Source organism: Tamandua tetradactyla, chromosome 6 (genome assembly GCF_023851605.1).
Source record: "Tamandua tetradactyla isolate mTamTet1 chromosome 6, mTamTet1.pri, whole genome shotgun sequence".
Lineage (NCBI taxonomy): Eukaryota > Metazoa > Chordata > Mammalia > Pilosa > Myrmecophagidae > Tamandua > Tamandua tetradactyla.
In genome coordinates, this window is record NC_135332.1 from 110,432,192 (window position 1) to 110,452,595 (window position 20,404).

Consider the following 20,404-nt stretch of genomic DNA (forward strand, 5'->3'; position numbering starts at 1 on the left):
AAATGAAGAAGGATAATAGGCAGTGGGGAGAAAATCCCTACCTAAATGGGTTGGTCAAAATCATCTTCTTAGAAAAGGTGCTATTTAAGCTGAGCCTTGAAAGACAAACATAGGCCATCTATGTAGATAACACAGTTGGGGAAGGAAGGACGTGTATAAAGACCCTAAATTATTCTCATATAGTTGGTGTTAAATGAATCATATAACTTGACAATGTAGCCATAACAAGAAAGGAAATTCACTTAAGGCCAAGGTTATCAGGAAAAGTGTCATAGATGGAGTTATCAGAATCATCAAATATATTTAAGTACTTTTTTTTTTTGCATTACAACTCAATCTTTAGTAGAAATGAATATATATGTACTTAATTATTTTTTTGGTGAGTCCATAACTTTTGTATCTCTGTTTTGTTTCTAAATTCTCTTGAGATCACAAACTTTGACCGTTCCATTAAACCCATGTGTGTTTATTCATTCAACAAACATATTGACCGTCTGCTATGTGTTAATACAAACTATAGAAAGCTAGACAGAATGCTTAGATTCTATCAGGATCTTAGAGAATGGTATAATGTTAAAAACAGTTCATTTTTCCCCTTGGATATCTAACTAATCTCACATAATTTACTAAAAAAGATTGTTCATTCCTCATGATCTGCAGTACCACCTTTGTCATCTATCATATGTCCTTATATGTACAGATCTGTTTTTTTATTTTATATATATGTTTCTAGATTTTATGTTTTATTTCATTGGTCTGTTTGTCTGTTCTTGTACCATACTACATTTTCTTAACAACTTTAACTTGATATCCAAGAAACAAGTCCTCCCTCTTCATTCTTCTTCAAGAGGCTGTTCTTTGATGTGAAAAAGCATATATAAGAAATTAAGAGGATTGACCCCATTCCCTCACCCCAGCCAGATCCTCTGCTTATCTCCCATGTGGATTTGGTTTACTTAATTCTAATGTTATAGAACCTATTGTTTTTTCAAACTCCTTTTTTGATGTATAGAGCCCGGAAATAATGGGACAAGCAAAAACAGTGTTTTCAGAGTGATAGTAACTGTTTTTAAAGACAACTAGGGTGCCATCAGGTCTAAAGCTACTGGTTTTAGAAGCAAATTTTTTTGTAAACCATGTACGTTTTTGGAATAGTGAACTCTGCAGGGGCTTGCCTTAATCTCTGGTAGTTTCAAGATATATTGTTCTACATGTTAAAATGTTCTAGGTAGCCCCAAAGGTGGGTAAAACAGAGTATAAGTAATGCGTAAATGAATATTCTAAAAGGTGTCATTACAGCTGGATTTTTTAGAGAAATGGGCATATGGAAATAGTCTTGTGTAATAAACAAAAATAATGGCACCTTAAAATATTGCACTATTTTATGCATTATTTTATATGCCATTTCATAGCCTGTAGTTTAATTTCTAAAGAAACAATGTATGATGTCCCAGTTGTTCCTTATTAATAAACTTTTTCCTAAGACAAGGAACTTAATTCTATTTTACTTGGATTCCTTTTTTTGAGTCCTCTATTTCCTCAGCCATAATTTTTCTTGAATCTGGGCACTCCCAATATTGCCTATTTATTTCTGACAATATATAATCTTAATTTAATGTAATATAAACCTCATTTTTAGTGCTCAGCACATTCTGATATGCTATTCTCACTGAGTACCCATTTATTACACTTACTGAACCCTCTAAAAATATATACTAGTTAAAAGCTAGGAGTAAAACGCATTCTGAAGGAAACATTCAGTCTCTTGGACATGACTAGTTCTGATATAAAATCTAATTTGATATGCTATCCATTTTTTTGACTTGGGATATATCTGCATTACTCTAACTAGTACAAAAAAGGTTAATAAGTTAAAACTACTCCAAAAAATAACAGACTTCTATAGCCTGCCACCTTAGACAAATTATTAAAAAAAAAAAAAAAAACTAAAGTAATCTATAGAATGAGACTGGTGATTAATTGACCACTGTTTACCATGATTTTACTTTAAATAGCAATACAATTATGCTGGTGATAAAGACAATAGACTTACACAATGTTGGCCTTTTCAGCTTCCTAAGAATGTTTGTTAAATTTCTGGAGTTCAAAAATTAAATCTAAATTTTTCCTGTTGTGTCTGAAGAAACCCGTGAAATTTAGAAGCATATAGGTAATATATTAGGTCCACTGTTAAAGTATATCATTCCATATTCAAAGCTCTACTAAAGGAAGTGTTTTAAAATTCTTTTATATGGTACCATATCTGTTTACCTATGTTCCTGGGCAACAGTAACTACTAGTTTAGCTTTTGGAATTTTAATTATTTATGACCTAATTAAATTATTGGAAAATGAAAAGCACCTCCCAGTCATACAATAGGGTATGTAAATAAATGTGTTGTAGCCAAAAAAAAAAAAGAAGCTATTCTTTGCTTTTTTAAAAAAAACAGTTTTTTTCTGTTGTCTTGCTATTTCTTTTTCTAAATCGACGCAAATGTACTAAGAAATGATGATCATACATCTATGTGATGATATTAAGAATTACTGATTGCATATGTAGAATGGAATGATTTCTAAATGTTGTTAGTTAATTTTTTTTAATTAATAAAAAAAAACAGTTTTATTCACACACCATACAGTCCATCCTAAGTGTACAATAATGGCTCTTGGTATAATCACATAGTTATGCATTCACCACCAAGTCAATATGAGAAAATTCTCATTTCTTCTGAAAAAAAAAAAAAATCTCATACCCCTTATGCCCTTCTATTATAGACATTTATCTTTGGTATAGTACCTTTGTCACAATTAATGAAATATTATTACAATATTACTGTTAACTATGGACTTTATTTGTATTTTTCCCATATACCACCTTATTATTAACACCTTGTAATAGTGATGTACATTTGTTCTAGTTCATGTAAGAACTTTCTTATATTTGTATAATTAACCACAGTTATCTTCTACTCTAGGTTTCACTCAGTTATACAGTCCCAAGTTTTATCCTCTAGCTTTCCTCCTAGTGATAAACATGCCCCTAGTCTTCCTCTTTCAACCATATTCGTACTCAGCTTTGTTCATTACACTCACAGTTCATTACACTGTGGCTCAGTGGTAAAATTCTTGCCTGCTATACCAGAGACCTGGATTCGATTCCTGGTGCCTGCCCATGTCAAAAAAAAAAAAAAAAAAAAAAAAACACCTCTTAATTACCTTTATATGATTGTGCTATCATCACAGTGTTGTGCTATCCATTTCCAAACATGAGGTTAGGTTCTTGTATCCCTTAAAATTATTTGCAAATCTTGAGTATGGCTGCCTTTTCTGAGGCAGGGTCTCCTAGATTTTTTCAGATCCTTAAAGTGTCTGCATGCATCCAGCCCATTGTAGAAACTTAGCTGTACATAGTGGTGCTTCTTCTGAACTCTTCTGAATCTGAAACTTATGAAATACAATATTTTTAATGTGTTTTATCACATAAATATTACTTCTTATATACAGCCGTCAAATTTATAACCCCAGTGTTTTGTGAGTGCTCCTTAGGACTCAGGACTCAGCACCTGCATTAAAATTTCAGCCACTTCTCATAGACACTCTCATAAAGTTTCAAGCAGTGTAGATGTTGTGCCTTCAATTTAGTGAAGTTTCTCAAACACCAACACATTAAGTGACGAAGAAATGATGCCTGACTATTGAAATGATCAACACCCAATTTTACTAAAATATCTAAGGTAAGGTAGAGTTATAGAAGTATATTCAGTACTTTGTTTCCAGTGTTTAAAATAAAAGCATGATATTATCTATGGCCCTTGTGAATGTTCTTTTTACAAAATTTAAAAGGTTTTGATTTACTGACAAGTGAACTATTTCTACCAAAATATTGAAATCTCTAATAGTATGAAAAAATCTTTAACTATAACAGGTTCTTCTTGCAAAACGGAAACTGGATGGAAAGTTTTATGCTGTAAAAGTGTTACAGAAAAAAATAGTCCTCAACAGAAAAGAGGTAAAATGAAATAGCTATGTTTTCTCCTTAGCCTATTTTCTCAATTAAGAGAATTGTTTTCTGCTGTGTAATACAAGCTGCTCCCATACCTTTTTTTCCAGCAAAAACATATTATGGCTGAACGTAATGTGCTCTTGAAAAATGTGAAGCATCCATTTTTGGTTGGATTACATTATTCTTTCCAAACAACTGAAAAGCTTTATTTTGTTCTGGATTTTGTTAATGGAGGGGAGGTGAGTTCCATAATAAGTTTTCTATATTGATAATGTTTAAGGAAAACAAAGTTGAAGGTTTTTTTTTTCCATAAGTTTAGATGGACATATATCACCAACAGGCATTTGATGAGTAACAACAATATTCAGGAAAACAGCTAAGCACATGCAAAATACAGAGAAGTATAACTCAAGAAAAGAGCCCTGTGTTATACCTGTGGTGTAGGATCATGAAAGAACCTTAGCATGAAGCTTTAAATGTCGTGAATGTTTTATCACTAAACTCGATGACAAGAATAATATACTGAAATATTAGACTAAGACCTGACTTGTAAGTCAGATAATTATCATTTCAGTAGTTGCATGTAAATACTGCCATAGACTGTCATTTTCTGAAACATATACAAACTGTTGATACCAGTCGGATGAGATGCTTCTCCAATAAAGGGTTCTGTGGTGAAATAAGTTTGGAAGATGCTCCATGTTTTATTCCCTTCTTCATGATTTACAGTATATTTCCAGCATATGAAGACTTATAATATTCTTCTTTAAACAAGATAGGATATATTGAAAAAATGTCTTTGATCTTGCAATCCATTTTTTTGTTTGAACCACACCTATTGATAATATTCCTCAAAACTCTGATTTAAAGAGAAATTGAAATACACTTTGGAAGAAGGCTGATCTTATGATAATAATTACAGGAATCGTAAACAGTATCAAGTATTACTTGTGTGCCAAGCACTCTGGCTCTTTGCACATATTATTTTATCTTTACAACATTATGTAAGACAAAGAAACTGAGGCACAGAAGCTAGTCATGCCCAGGTTGTGTCCTTAGTGACCCCTGTAGCCAGAATTTGGACTCAGTCATTTGAGTCCAGGCTGTAGATTGTTGACCACCTCCTCTTCCTCTTCTCAGCCTTCCTACTTCTCTAATTTGTTTGATCTCTGACCTGTGAGCATCTCTAAAGAGTATTTTGACTAGGTGAAATTGTCATATCTTCTGTCCCTCAATCACCAAGCAAGAGAGAGGAAAATAAATATTTTAACCTTCTTGTAGTTCACTTATCTGTAGGATAAAAGAACCAGAAGGAAGACCAGTTTCTATCCTGAAAGCCTGAAGGGCAATCAGACACACCTAGATCATTTTGGGGGAGGATCATGAAAAGGATCATAATTCAGTTCCCTACATCTGTGACAGAGTTTTGCTCCTCAGTGAGGAGCCAAGATTTATGGGCCCCACCCCAGCCCTCTAATTCAGAGATGTCGATGCCCCCACATTGCCCCTTCTTTGCCACTAGAAAGTCATCTTTTTATTTTGTGTGTACGAATGCTACTAGGTAATGATTTTTATTCAGTACCTTTCACTATATAATTATTTTCCATGCGTTATTTCAATTAGTCACTGTAACTCTTTGACATAGATCCTCTTATTTTATAGAGGGTATTGGAAATTGAGGGTAGGGAAATGGAGGCCCAAGGAAGTTAAATAATTTCCTCCCTGTCACAGTGCTCTAGTACGGGTCAGACCCTGGGTTTAAACCCAGACATCCTGACTGCAAAGACATTCCTAAGTTCCCTCTTATTGTATGACTTGTCGTGTTGATGTGAAACATCTCCCTAAAGGTAAGATCCTCCTTGGAAGTTTCTTGTTTTAAGTGTGATTTTTTCATGCTGTTTTAGGACTTTCCTTCTGAGCCCACTCATAAACTGAGTGGGAGAGGTGGAAAGAAACAGACTTGTCTTCTAAAAGATATACTTGGCTCACACAGTGAAAAAAGAGAATAAAATATAGAATGTTGGGGCTGGTGGAGAGGAATGGAATGGGGAAATAACTAGAAGCTTAATGGCTCAGAAGGGAACAGAAATTTATCCAAGATAGGAGGTCACCCGAGGAAAAATACTGTCTCAGAAGCCGAGAGACCTAGAGCAAGCACTAGTGCAAAGTTTCCCCATTTAATGATTAAATGGGCAAGTTGTAAGAAATAAATGAAGGATTTTGAAGTATAAGAAGTGAACTGGAAAGTCCAGCTGCTGCTCAGTTTCAGCCAGTTGCTACCACATTGGAATTTAGGCCTGATGTTATATAACTCAGTCCCACTCCCCCAGAGAAATTGAAAGTTAATTTTTTGAAAGAAACAATATTTGGCCCAAGCAAATTGTATCTGTGGATTAAATTTCATCTGTCAGCTATCCATTTTAATCTCTGAATAGGTTTCTTTCTTTCTTTTTCTCTTTCTTTCTTTCTTTTTTAAATGGAAGAACAGTAAAAAAAAAAAAAAAATGCCCAGTAAGATAATTCGATGACAGTATCAAGACTACTGGTCATTATTGTTCATTTTTGCCAGAGTGATTGCCTGGAATGGTGAGGACACTACCACGATGAGGATTGGGGCATAAATGGAGATAGGGAGGTTAGCAACTGATGCAGAGAAGCTTAGTTGAAGAGAAAGAACAGTTGCTGGATGGGGACACAGACAAGAGAAAATCACTGTTCTACGTGTTGGTATACTTTTATCTCACATTCAAAGAAACAAAAACATATCCTATTTTTGTATTTATAGAATATACGTTTCATTTTATGTATGAATGATTTCAATATTTGTTTTTTTTTTCCTTCCAATTTTGCAGCTCTTTTTTCATTTACAAAGAGAACGGTCCTTTCCTGAACACAGAGCTAGGTTTTATGCTGCTGAAATTGCTAGTGCATTGGGTTACTTGCACTCCATCAAAATAGTGTACAGGTAATTTAAAAATATCCCTTTAAAAAATCTATTTCTAAAAAATAAATACTTTATCTCAGTTAATATTCCATTTTGCTTCTCTTTCCTTTAATTTGATAGAGACTTAAAACCAGAAAATATTCTTTTGGATTCAGTAGTAAGTATTGTTTTTTATCTACTAATTCTCAATTTTTTCATTTCTGTTATGCTTAGTGGGGGAAAAGTTTGACTTCAAAAGGTTACATTGCATACTGTGTGATTCCATTTAGATGATATATTTGAAATGACAGAACTATAGTGATGGGGAACAGAGATGTGGTTGCCAGGGGACAGGGACTGAGGGCAGTGCGGAATACACAAATAAAAGGGTAGCACAAGGGCATTCCCTTGTGGTGATGAAACAGTTCTCTGTCTTGATTTGGTGGTTACACAAATGTATACATAAAGCAGAGTTGCGGAGAACCACACTCAAATGCTCACAAGTGCATATATATTTAAAAAATAGTGAAAACTGAAAACGGATGGTGTTAACAATATTGTACCAGTGTCAATTTCTTGGTTTTTATTTTATACTGCTGTTATAGAAGGTGTCACCATTTGGGGGAAGCTGGGTGTAAGGCATACACGGGACTCGGTGTACTGTTTTTACAATTTCCTATAGGTCTATAGTTATTTCAAATTTTTTTAAAATGTCAGTTTATGTCTAAACATTGCTATATCTTACTGCCCCTGTATTTGTCAGGGACATGTTGTCTTAACAGATTTTGGGCTTTGTAAAGAAGGAATTGCTATTTCTGACACCACAACAACATTTTGTGGGACACCAGAGGTAAGAAATATGTCTCATTTGTCATTTACAATTTGCATACACAAAATTTGAAATTAGAAATGTAGAATCAAGACTGTCATTTCAGCTTTTAACTTTCTGGAAATAACTAATCCCTTCTGAACAGAATTCTTAGCATTTGGTTTATTGGTAGATGGCATTTCTAACTGTGACTGTGAGCCACAGAAGTATCTTTTTGAATAATCCAACAAAGATAATTTGTTTTTCTTTATTGGAGAAGTTGTATATTTACAGAACAATCATGTATGAAATGCAGGATTCCCATACAGCACCCTGCTATTATACCTTGCATTGGTGTTGAACATTTGTTACAATTGATGAAAGCACATTTTATAATTGTACTATTAACTATAGTCCATGATTTAAGTTAGGTTTCACTGTTTGTGCAGTGCAGTTCCATGGATTTTTTTTCTGTTACCATATATACAACCTAATATTTCCTCTTTTAACCACATTCAGATATGTGTATTTCAGTGCTGTTAATTATGTTTACAATTTTATGCTACCATCATCACCATCCATTACCAAAACATTTCCATTGCTCCACACAGGTAATCTGTACAATTTTAAGCCTTAACTTCCCATTCTCTATCTCCATCCTGTCCGCTGATAACCCATATTCTAGATTCTGACTCTGTGGGTTTGCTCATTTGCTTGTAATGGTAATCCTTTTTAAAAATCCTGAATCAATGATCAAATTGTTCTAAAATTCATTGTGGTGATGATTGTACAACTCTGAATATACTAAAAACTGTTGAATTGTACACTTTAGATCAGTGAATTGTATGGTGTATGAATATCTTAAGCTATTATTTTTAAAAAATGAACTGAAGTAGATATGGTAAGATATTAACATTGCCTTTTTTTGTGGGGGGTGGGTGCTCCCCATGGCTTCTCCTTCCATGACCGATTTCCTTTGCATTTAAGAAATTGTCTGTTGGAAGTGGAATTAACATTGCCTTTATCTGTGTTGTTGTATATTGGTTTCTGTTATGTTTTTCTGTTTTTCTAATTGTCAAAATGTTTTCTAATGAAATTAATTGTTTCTTTGAAAACAAAAAAATAAACCGTGGATGTGGAAAAAAAAATCATGAATCAGAAATTATAAATCAGAATATCCTATTTCCTAAATTGTTATAACTAGCAGAAAATGTATCTTTCTATTTACAGTGGTAATAATCCTTACAATTTATGTAAAAACCTTGTTATTTTTTACTCAATTAACACACACACATTTAGTTTATTTTAAACTGTCCTAATTTTAATGTATCTGTAGTTATTTTAATTGCCAGGCTATAGTTTATCATTATTGTGCATTGTAAATATAATGTTGAAAGTATATTATAAAATGGCTCACATGAGCTTTCTGTTCCAGAGTAGTATCCATAAGTAACAATTGTTTTACTTTGAAATGAAATTTTCTTCTTCCTTTCTCTCTTTAGTCTAACCCTAGTACTTGTATGTATTTGTTGTCATTCTGTTTTGCTTTTGTGTGCAGAAATGTTTTTTTGGTGAATGTATATTGATTAGCAAAATTTTTCTTAAGTCCTGTACATTTTAGAAAGGAAACACAAGTATTTTTCTGTTATCTAAATGTAAATGTGATCAGTAATTATTAAACTTTTAAAATTTATCTGACCATTTCTTTAGCTTATATAAAAAAAAAAGGCTTAAGAAGAAGTTTCTATACATATCTTTTGTGTGGCAAGAGGAAATATATATTTTGGAATCTAAAATTCATATTTGCTATCTTTGTGTGTGTGTGTGTATGTGTGTTCCATTAAAACTGTATTTACAAAAACAGGTTGTGAGCCAACTTTGGCCCTTGGGCCATAGTTTGCTGACTCCTGGTATATATCAAATGCCACCACCAGCCCCCCCTTCAACAACAACACAGTGCATATTCGCTGTCTCATATGTGTAAATTGTGATATATTGAAATTTTTTTCAAATTTAAATATAAACGACTATGTAATAACTTACGTAGCTTTTCTAAATAATATTTTAGAGAGCTGATGCTGTAATTCCCAAATAAGAATGTAATTCTATTCTTTTTCCTTACATTGAAAAGGAAAAAAGTGGATTATAATTGCCCCATTAAGAATTCTTTCTTTAAGGGAAAGTTGTTACGAATAATGAACTTTTAAAATAAGTTAATCTTCCCCCAAAATACGTACTGTACGTACTTACTAGTAAAGATTCTACATTTCCTGTCATCTTCTGTTTGTCATAACTGCATCACATTTTCTGGGGAAGGGGCTCAAATAATGTGTTTTGAAGATGTCCCTGTTGGTTCTGAAGAGTACCACTGGTATAGAACAAGAACACCCCAACCCATTGAAAATCTAGGGAAAAAAATGGTAAACACCTCTGATAATAACATCTAAGATTGGTTAAATTTCTGAACTGTTCCTAAATATTAGTTGTCTGAGTTGTTTTTTGAGCAGTTCTCATATTTTCTCTGTTGCATAGTACCTTGCTCCTGAAGTCATCAGAAAACAGCCCTACGACAACACTGTAGACTGGTGGTGCCTTGGTGCTGTTCTGTATGAAATGCTCTATGGGTTGGTGAGTATTTTTGTTCTTTCATGATTAGTATAATATAATGGATTTGAGTTCTCTATTTTCTTTTTGTTAATTTTGTGGACACTTAGTAAACACTAACAAAGTAGTAATCTGGTTAAATGAATTAAAAAACATGTTAGGGATATGTACAAAAAGTATAACTTTTCATTTTGTTACTAGTTTTTAAAAATGATGTAATTATTTCTCTCCCATATTAATCACTGTTTCAGGTGATAAGAATATGTCTTAAAGATTTCATTGGAAAAAAGTCATGTTAGCTAAGTATTTAATTTCTCCAGTTTTTATTAACTAAGACACACAATGCCAGCCAGAGCTTTTCAGTACATAAATTAAGTTGTTTACTGCAAGGTTTCATCATATCAAATGATAATTTGGTATTTGGGCATTAGTTAGCTTACATATCCTTATAGGAAGCAAATAGAATATGCTTTTTAAATATTTAGAATGGCTTCTGACTCCCTTTGTCCAGCACCCCCAAGCTGAGGACCATGTGCTCACACCTCCTACTGCTGCTCTGGTTTTTGTTGCCACTACTAATGCTAAATACTACCAGCAGCTGAGTGAGGCCTGAGCTGGGAGTTTTGATTTTTGTTTTCCTGAAAACTGTGAAGCTATCAGTGAAATTCAGTACATGCAGTAGTTTTAGAGCATGTTTTTCATGTTGCTAGTTTTGAATGATAGATTTCTATGAAAGCCTTACTCTTCTTTGCCGTTGACTGTGATCCTTATGCTAACAACTTAGAACATTTGATAACTACTCTATCCTTAATTTCTCTAAGTGCTGGGTGTTTACTTCTTGATATTTCAAAAATCCTTTGAATTTCTGTAGACTTTGAAAGTATAAAATATTAGTGTAGTTTATAAAATGCAGGTGATTCAGAGAGCATTTCTTAAATGCAGTTTTATTGAGATACGTTATATAATCATATACCATATTATCATCCAAAGTGTATAATCAGTGGTTCATAGTATCATCATATAGCTGTGCATTCAACACAATCGATTTTTGCACATTTTCATTACTCCAAAAAAAAAAGAATAAAAGTAAAAAAGAACACCAGAAATATCCTCTACCCCCCTAATTTTTTTTTTGTCTTTTTTTTTCCTATTCATCTTATCCATGCACTGGATAAAGGGAGTATCAGTTACAAGCTTTTCACAGTCATATGGTCACACCATAGAAGCTGTATAGTTATGCAATCATCTTCAGGAATCAAGGCTCTTTGGATTATAGTTCAACAGTTTCAGGTTTTCCCCTCTAGCTTTTCCAGTACACCACAAACTGAAAATGGATATCTGTACTACATAAGAATCACCTCCAGAATGACGTCTCGCCTCTGTTTGAAATCCGTTAGCCACTGAAACTTTATTTCATTTTCTCTTTCTCTTTTTGGTCAGGGCTGTCTCACTCCCATGTTGTCAGGGCCAGGCTCATCTCTTGGAGTCATTTACCACATTGCCAGGGAGATTTACACCCCTGGGAGTCATGTCCCCACGTAGGGGATAGGGCAATGAGTTTACTTGTGGAGTTGGCTTAGAGAAAGAGGCCACACAAAGAGAGCATTTGAAACATGTACTTCATTAATGAGAGTTAACTTCTAGTAGCCATTTATATATAAAATTAAGTGAAAATTAAAATATAGAGTATTTTTCTTTCCTATAAAAAAAGAAAGAAAACGTGGCACTCCTATAAAACTCCCTTAACTTTAAAAATTATTTTTCCTTTAAAATTTTGACTAGATGATTAACTGGCTAATTCCCATGTGGAAGCTGTACCCCCAACTCTTTAGGCTATATTAGCATTTTTAATTCCACAGTGTATACCAATAAAGTTGCTATAACAAGTATTTAGGTAAAGCTGCAATCTTCAGGTCTCCATCTCTACTAGAAATCTCTTTGTTTTAATTAGTTTATTGTTGTTTTCATTTTGTAGCTGCAAAGCAATATACCATACAGCAGTTGGCTTAAACAATGGAAATTTATTGGTTCACAGTTTTGGGGCTGGGAGGAATCCATAGTCAAGGCATCAGCAGGGAGATGCTTTCTCTCTGAATACTCTGGCTTTCTAGGGTTGGCTGCCAGTGATCTTTGGGTCCTTGGCTTTTCTGTCACATGACATTGTACAGGTCAACATCCTCTCCTTTCTTTTCTGGGTTCTGTTGACTTCTAGCTTTTTCTCCTTCCTCATGTCTTTCTCTGTGGCCTTCTCTATGAGGCTTCGCGTAATAGAATTAAGACGTATCCTGATTCAGTTGGCCACACCTTAACTAAAATAGCATCTTCAAAAGGTCCATTTACAATGGATTCACACCTATAGGAATGGGATTAAAATTAAAAACATATCTATCTGGGGTGCATAATTCAACCTACCACAATTTCCAAGTCTGCAAGAATTTATTTAGTGTTTGGTCTGAGTTGGATCTCCGTTTCCAATAATTTTTTCATAATGTCTATGATGAGGTTGGTTGTTTTTTCTAAAACGGACACTATTAAATGTTTTATACAGTTAAACGCCTATCCACAAAATAGTTTTGAACAATTTGCCCTAATTAATGCAGTGAATGTGTGTGCAACTCTGCAGTGTGCTGGGCCTTAGAATCTCATCTCGCCGGGAGGTCACTGTCCAGAGCCAGCTGCACCCTTCAGAGCAAGGCCAAACGCAATTATCTCAGCCACATTCTGCCATAGTTTAATTACCATTTAATTTCTTTATTTTGCTTTTTTTTCAGCCTCCTTTTTATTGTCGAGATGTTGCTGAAATGTATGACAATATTCTTCACAAGCCCCTGAGTTTGAGGCCAGGAGTGAGTCTCACAGCCTGGTCCATTCTGGAAGAACTCCTAGATAAAGACAGGCAAAATCGACTCGGCGCCAAAGAAGACTTTGTATGTAACACCTTTCCCAGCAGCAGCTTTATTTCAGTTATTTAAATTTTGGAGCTGAATCTATATATGGTATTTAATGTGGTAAATGCAGCTGTTAAAGAGTTAGCACCATGAAAAAGAAGCTTGCAATCCATTTGTGGTCCCCAGGGTTTAAAGTACTTTCACGTGTTTTTTTATGATCTTCATAACAATTCCTCTTTACCCCCCATTCTGGCTTTCATATCCCTTTTGTTTACTTATTATTTATTTGGCATACATATTTTAACTACCTAAAATTTTAAATCATTTTATATAACAAGAATTTGTCAAGTGTCAGATCTGTTTGTATGAGATAATACCTTTTGCTTTGAACTAACATTAAATCTTTATTGTTTTTTTCTTTTTGAGAATTTGGTGATGTTTCCTTGAGATTATTATGGAATGTGCAGGTTTGTTTGCTTTATTTAAAGCAGGTTAATTAAATTGCTAGTATAGATGCAATGTTATATTAGTGTGTCAGTAAATTCACAAATACTGAGAAACAAGAACTTTTATTTTCTCAGAAATTCTTGGAAGCTACTTCTCAACCTTGGACTTGATCTGTGGATAATAAAATTTTTCTGCTACTCCTCCCTCACACCCCACAGTGGGTAATCCTACCAACTGTTTCCAGTCTAGCTTGGGTTCCACAGTACTCTGTTTCTGTCAGTCTTGCTGCTATTTCACACTTCCTTGCCCTTTGGACCTCTTTCTTAATTCACTGGCAGAAGTTACAATCCTGGATGAATTTGTCAGCTCCTAGGGTGCTGAACAGTGCTGAAGAAAGTTACTCAACTGAGCATTTTGGAGCCATTGTAAAATCATAGCCATTAACCTCGTCTGTCTTCATTACCATCTGGTAATGCACCTGTGTTTCTTTATTCATCCTACTCTCCTACTCTGTGTAATAACTATTTCAAATCATCTCTCCACACGCAGACTTCCAGGTTCCTTTTCTTCATCCTCACTTTTACCAGATAACCTTGCCTGCTGACTAGATCTATCTATCTATCTAGAGCCATCAGACTAGATCTAAATCAGCTTCTTGCTATCAAATTTGCAGACCTCCATGCATCTTTAGCCACTGTTTCCTTCCTCCTGTTAGAGTGGAAAAGGTCAGCTTCTACCTGTGCGTTAGATTCTATCTCCTTGCAAAGAATATTTCGCATGCTTTTTTCTGCACAGACAACTGCTTCCTTTTGTTCTGGTTTGTTCCGATCATTAATTAAACATCAGCTCTCCTATGTCTTACCAGAAACCAAAAAACCCTCAACCCTACAGTCCTGTGAGCTGCTATTCATAATATATAGGGAACTCCTCTTTATTTGTTGAAAGTTTTCCATACTTATTCTTCCTTTTCCAATCTCTTTTCATGTTTCAGTCAGGAGTACACATTCATCCCAGGAATACACATTCATCCCAGGCTTTTCTTTCTAGATTTTTGAGCCCTCTTCCATTATCTCCTTTGAAGTGTCCTCTTCTTCAGCCTATTAAATGTGACATTCCTAGGGGTGGTCCTAAGACCCTCGTTCCTCTTCTGCATTCTCTTCCTAGACCATCTCAGTGAGCCCCATAACTTTAGTTACCTGTATGTCTTCATCTCAAGCATTTATATTATCTCTTTGGATCCACTTGAATGTTTTGAGAATACCTCAAACTTGGCATGTTTAAAATTGAACTCCTGCTCTATTCCTCCTATGTTCCCTTTATCATTAAATGACATCACTGTCCATCTGGTTGTTTAGGTTAGAAATCTCAGAATTGTTCTCAGCTCTTGCCTCTTCCTTACTTCCATATTCAGCAGACAAGATCCTGTTGCATTTGCCTCCTAAATCTTCCCCATATCCAGATACTCCTCTCAAGCTCATCTAACACTCCTTGTGTTAGTTTGAAAGCTGCCAAAATGTGATATACCAGAACTGGAATAGCTTTTAAAAAGGGAAATTAAATAAGTTACAAGTTTACAGTTCTAGGTAAGTAAAAGTGTCCAAATTAAGGCACCAAAAAGAGGTTACCTTCACTCAAGGAAGGCCACTGGTCTGGAACACCTCTCTCAGCTGGGAAGTCACATGGCTGGCATCTGCTGGTCCCTGCCTCCTGGGCTCCGTTGCTTTCATCTCTGTCCATGTGGAAGTTCCTCGCTTTGTTTCACCAGGGTTGGCTTTCATCTCTTGGCTTCCCTTGGCTCTCTCCAGGTTCTGGCGAGAATTTAGCATCTCATGGTGATGTCTGCTGGGCTTCAAGCATCTCCAAACATCCATGCCTCTGTTCTCTGAAGCAACTGTTCTCCAAGCATCTACATCTGCTCTCTCTGTTGGCTCTGAGACTTCTGTCGTTTCTCTAGGCTCTGTCATTTCTGACTCTCTAAAATGTTTCCCCTTTTAAAGGATTCTGATAAACTAATCAAGACCCATCTGGAATGGATGGAGTCACATCTCCACTAATCAGAAGTTAATACCCACAATTGGGCATGTCACATCTCCATGGAGATAATCTAATCAAAAGATTCCAACCTACAGTTATTAAACTGCAATTAAAAGAATGGTTGCTCCCACAAGATTGGATCAGGATTAAAACATGCTTTTCTAGGTTACATAATACTTTCAAACTAGCACACTCCTTTTTTCCTAGCCAACCTTTTATTTGGCCACAGTTGTAGCTATTTTTCCTTATCTGGTTTAGACTTTCCAATCCATTTTCCCATTATAGCTAGAGTTGTCTTGGAAAAACACCCACACATATACTCATACCCACTTGTTCTATTCCCCTACCTAAAACCCTTTGATGACTTCTCATAACCCTAGACTAAAATCCAAAATTCTTAGGCTAGTCCCAATATGATATGGCCCCTGTTTACCTCTTTAGCTCCCTTTGTGTGACAATCTCATCCTTTTTTTCATATATTCCAAAAATATCCTTGTATTAGCTAGGTTCTCTAGAGAAACAGAATCAGCAGGAACTATCTGTAGATATAAAATTAATAAAAGTATCTCACATAACTGTGGAATGTAGAGTCCAAAATCCGTAGAGCAGGCTGTGAAGCTGATGACTCCGATGAAGGGTGTAGATGAACTCTACAGGAGAGGCTCAGCGGCCAAATCAGAAAGAGAGACTGTCTCTTCTGAATCCTTCTTAAAAGCCTTCCAGTGTTTAGATGCAATACATGATCCTGGGCTGGATTTAATAATGGAAGAGAAAAGGTTCAAAAGGATTGACATGGTCAGGTTCATGTGTCAACCTGGCCAGGTGGTGGTTTAGATTAAGCATTGCTCATTGCAGAAGACACTCCCTTTGGCTGATTACAAATGGAATCAGCTGTGGATGCAGCCGACGTGCTCATGAATTAATTTTATAAAATGTCCTCATAGCAACAGGCAGACCAGCACTTGCCCAACCAGACAAACGGGCACCACCACCTGGCCAGGTTGACACATGAACCTGACCATGTCAATCCTTTTGAACCTTTTCTCTTCCATTATTAAATCCAGCCCAGGATCATGTATTGCATTTAGTTGTCATCATCTCTACTTTTTTTTTATAATTGTGGAGACATATATAAGACAAACATTTCCATGTTTGGGAGTCACGCACTGCCCAAGCATACCATTCGGTGGGTTTAATCATATTCACAATGTTGCACTACTCTCACTACCATTCATTACCAGAATTTTCCCACCACCCCAAACAGAAACCCTACCGACTATGCTTGAGATCCTACAATTGTAATAATCTTGTTTGGTTTGATACCAACATAACTTGGATTAGCATGCACAGGCTATGTTCCTTTATCCCTCTGTGCCCCCATCTTTCTTGTCACAAATTACATACTTAATACATCATGAGTTCAAAACCATTGATTCATCATTATTTTTTATGCATCTGTGTTTTAGATCCTGTAGGAAGTAAAAAGTGGAATTACAAACCAAAAATATAATAGTACTGGCATTTACATTTACCCATGTCATTACTTTTACCACAGATATTTATTTCTTCATGCAGCTTCCATTTATTGTCTATTGCCTTTCATTTCAATCTGCAGAACTCTTGTTAGCATCTCCTGTAGGGCTGGTCTAGTGGCGATGAACTCCTGCTTTTGTTTGTCTGGGAATGTCTCCATCATTCTTGAAAGACAGTTTTGCCAGATACAGAGTTCTTGGTTTTCAGTTTTTCTTTTCAAAACTTTAAGTATATCATTCTGTTGCTTTCTTGCCTCTATGGTTTCAGATGAGAAATAAGCACTTAATATTATTGAGGCTTTATGTGCACATTTCTTGTATGTGACATATTTCTTCTCTCTTACAGCATTCAAGATTCTCTCTTTTTTCTTTGGTATTTGACAGTTTGATTATGTCTTGGTCTGTGTCTATTTGGGTTTATCTTATTTGAAGTTTATTAAGCTTCTTGGTTGCATACGTTCTTGTCTTGCATCAAATTTGGGAAGTTTCAGTCATTATTTCTTCACATATTCTCTCTGTCCCTTTTTCTTTTTCTTCTACTTCTGAAATTCCCAGAATGTATATTAGTACGCTTGATAGTGTCCCACAGTCTCTCGGGCTCTGTTCACTTTTCTTCATTCTTTTTTCTTGCTGTTCCTTAGACTAAATTATTTCAATTGTCTTCTCTTCATGTTCACTGCCTCTTTATTCTCCCAGCTCCAATCTGCTGCTAAACCTCTCTAGGGAATTTTTTTTTTCTGTTACTATTGTTTTCTACTCTGTTTGGTTCCTTTTCACGATTTCTGTTTATTCACATCCTCTTTGTATTCATCTGTCATTTTCCTGATTTCTTTTAGTTCTTTGATCCCTTAGCTCTTTGAGCATATTTAGGACTATTTCTTAAAATATTTGTCTGCTATGCCCAGGTCTGGTCCTCCTCCCTAATAGTTTCTTATTCTCTTTCATTGCAACCTGGACATTTTCATATTTTAAGGTGTTATCTGTGGAATTTAGATTCTGAGGTATTTGTTCCTTAAGCTTTTAGCCAGCTAGTGTTATGACTGAGATTTCCTTGAATACCAGGAGCTAATAAAACAAACAAGATAAAACACCTTTCCCAGTATATGCAGAATGGCATGGGCATGGGCTTTCCTTCAGAGCTTAGCTGTCTTCAGAATGAGTTTAGAGAATAGCTGAATTCAAAACTGTAGGGTCCTTTTTTACCTTTTCTTTGCATATGTCTTTTCCTGGGCATGTGTTCATTGCGTTAAGAATTCCCCTCTTTGCATAGATATGAATGTTCTCATTCCTCTAGAAAACAGTATTTCTTTAATGGTCCTAGGTGTTTCACTGTATTTCCCACAGGTGATACACCTTTGCCCCAGCCAGTTGCAATTTAACTGTCCTACAGCATTCTGTATGACAGCTCTGTGAGCTGCCTATAGCACATGGAAAGTTGTGGGATGGCAAGCTTCTAACATGCATCCATTCAGGCTGCCCCCCAGACAGATTGGCACAGGCATGCATATACCTGAGTATGTACATAAAGGAAACTCTTGTCCTTCCAGAACTGAGATTAAAGTCCAACTCCATGCTGAGTTGCTGAGTGGATGGGGAAGGGGCCAGGCAGGGTGTCGTGAGGTTATTGTTTGTTTGGTTTTATTTTGTTTTTGTTAGGAAAGTTGTAGATTTACAGACAAAATCATGCATAAACCATGAAGTTTTCCTACTGTTTTTAAGTGACCTTTTTCTTGATTCAGCTCTCACCCTGGTACTGCAACCCTTTAACTGTTTTCCTGAGCTTTGAGAAAGCTGTTTCTGCCAGTTCTTGCTGGTTGTTCAAAGCTTTGGTCAGGAAACGGAGGCTTGGAGTGTCTCACTCTGCCATCTTGGTCAGGGTGGGGCCTGATTAATTTTTTTTGTCTGGCTAATTCTTACTCAGCTTTAAGATCTCTGGTCCGGCATTACTTTCTCTAAGAAGACTTGTTTAACCACCAAACTAGTTTGGATCCTACTTTCTATACTCCCTTGCAGGAAAAATACCTAGAAGTAATTTTGCCGACTTTTGATAGTGCCAACCCTGAGTGGGAAATTTGAGGGTAGTATCACCCTTGTTTTACCTCTAGCCCACTGTGTAAAACATCCTTGCCCTGACTTGTTCTTTATCTCACCTATTTAGGTAACAGTAGTTCTTTCTACCTGTGGAATGCTTTATTTTTTTCAGAGCACTTTTATTTTCATATTTTCTACTGATCCTTAAAGCAGTCCTGTGAAGTATCTGGGGCAGAAATGCCAACCACGTTTTACCTCTGAGTAAAGCATGAGTGTGAAGAGGATAAGTTTAAGTCATTTCTAAGGTCCTGTTTTTCATATGTGGCCTGACAGTCATTCTACTATTCTGTTTTGCCCCATGAATAATAAAAACATGTACTTTAAAATAATCATTGAGGGGGCAAAGTGGGAATGGTTTAGCTCAGCTCCCCCAAATTTTTCAATGTAGTACTTATATAGTTTTCAGAATTAATAAAAAACTTTTTTTTAATATTCTAGCTTGAAATTCAAAATCATCCTTTTTTTGAATCTCTAAGTTGGATTGACCTTGTGCAAAAGAAGATTCCACCCCCATTTAATCCTAACGTGGTAAGTATATATCAAAAGATTTCTTTGTAAAATAGTATAAAATAGTAAAATATAACTCATTATAACTTTAGCAGATTTCAGTATCCAGCCTGAATGAAATGGAGTCACTACCTAAATATTTGTGACATATATCATTCACGATTATCTAGTATATCTAATAACTTTTCACAGAGGGCCAGTAAGATTAGTTACATTAAGTTAATGAAAGTATCTTCCAGCACAGTAAGTGTTTCTGTGGAGCATGTCTAAGTTAAGAGATTAGCTCAACAGATAAAAAGGATGCAACAATGAAGTAACTATGAGGTATCATTTTATACCTGACAAATCAAAACCATTAATGCATAGTTTTTTTTTCCTAGATTGTAGTAAATCCATGTACGGGCAAACATTGTTAATGGTAATGTAAATTGTTGCATCCTTTTTGGAAAACAATCAGACTATATACTGTAAAAGTGTTTATGTTAGCTTAGTTTGTTAAGTCTACTGATGGGAGTATTTCACCTATATCTTGTTTTTCTAAAACAGAAAGTTACAACAATGTTGAAAA

General features: G+C 35.3%; 1 protein-coding gene across 14 annotated transcripts in view; it reads left to right on the forward strand.

Annotated features, from left to right (window-relative positions):
• The window catches only part of SGK3 (serum/glucocorticoid regulated kinase family member 3), a 243,790-nt gene that overhangs the window by 216,713 nt on the left and 6,673 nt on the right, over positions 1 to 20,404 (forward strand). For all 14 annotated transcript variants that reach the window (XM_077166923.1, XM_077166917.1, XM_077166919.1 and 11 more), the window contains 8 exons: positions 3,925 to 4,008; positions 4,110 to 4,241; positions 6,855 to 6,967; positions 7,067 to 7,103; positions 7,689 to 7,775; positions 10,266 to 10,361; positions 13,109 to 13,264; positions 19,768 to 19,857. In XM_077166923.1, the coding sequence (XP_077023038.1) occupies positions 3,925 to 4,008; positions 4,110 to 4,241; positions 6,855 to 6,967; positions 7,067 to 7,103; positions 7,689 to 7,775; positions 10,266 to 10,361; positions 13,109 to 13,264; positions 19,768 to 19,857 (795 nt within the window). The remainder of the gene's footprint in view (positions 1 to 3,924; positions 4,009 to 4,109; positions 4,242 to 6,854; positions 6,968 to 7,066; positions 7,104 to 7,688; positions 7,776 to 10,265; positions 10,362 to 13,108; positions 13,265 to 19,767; positions 19,858 to 20,404) is intronic.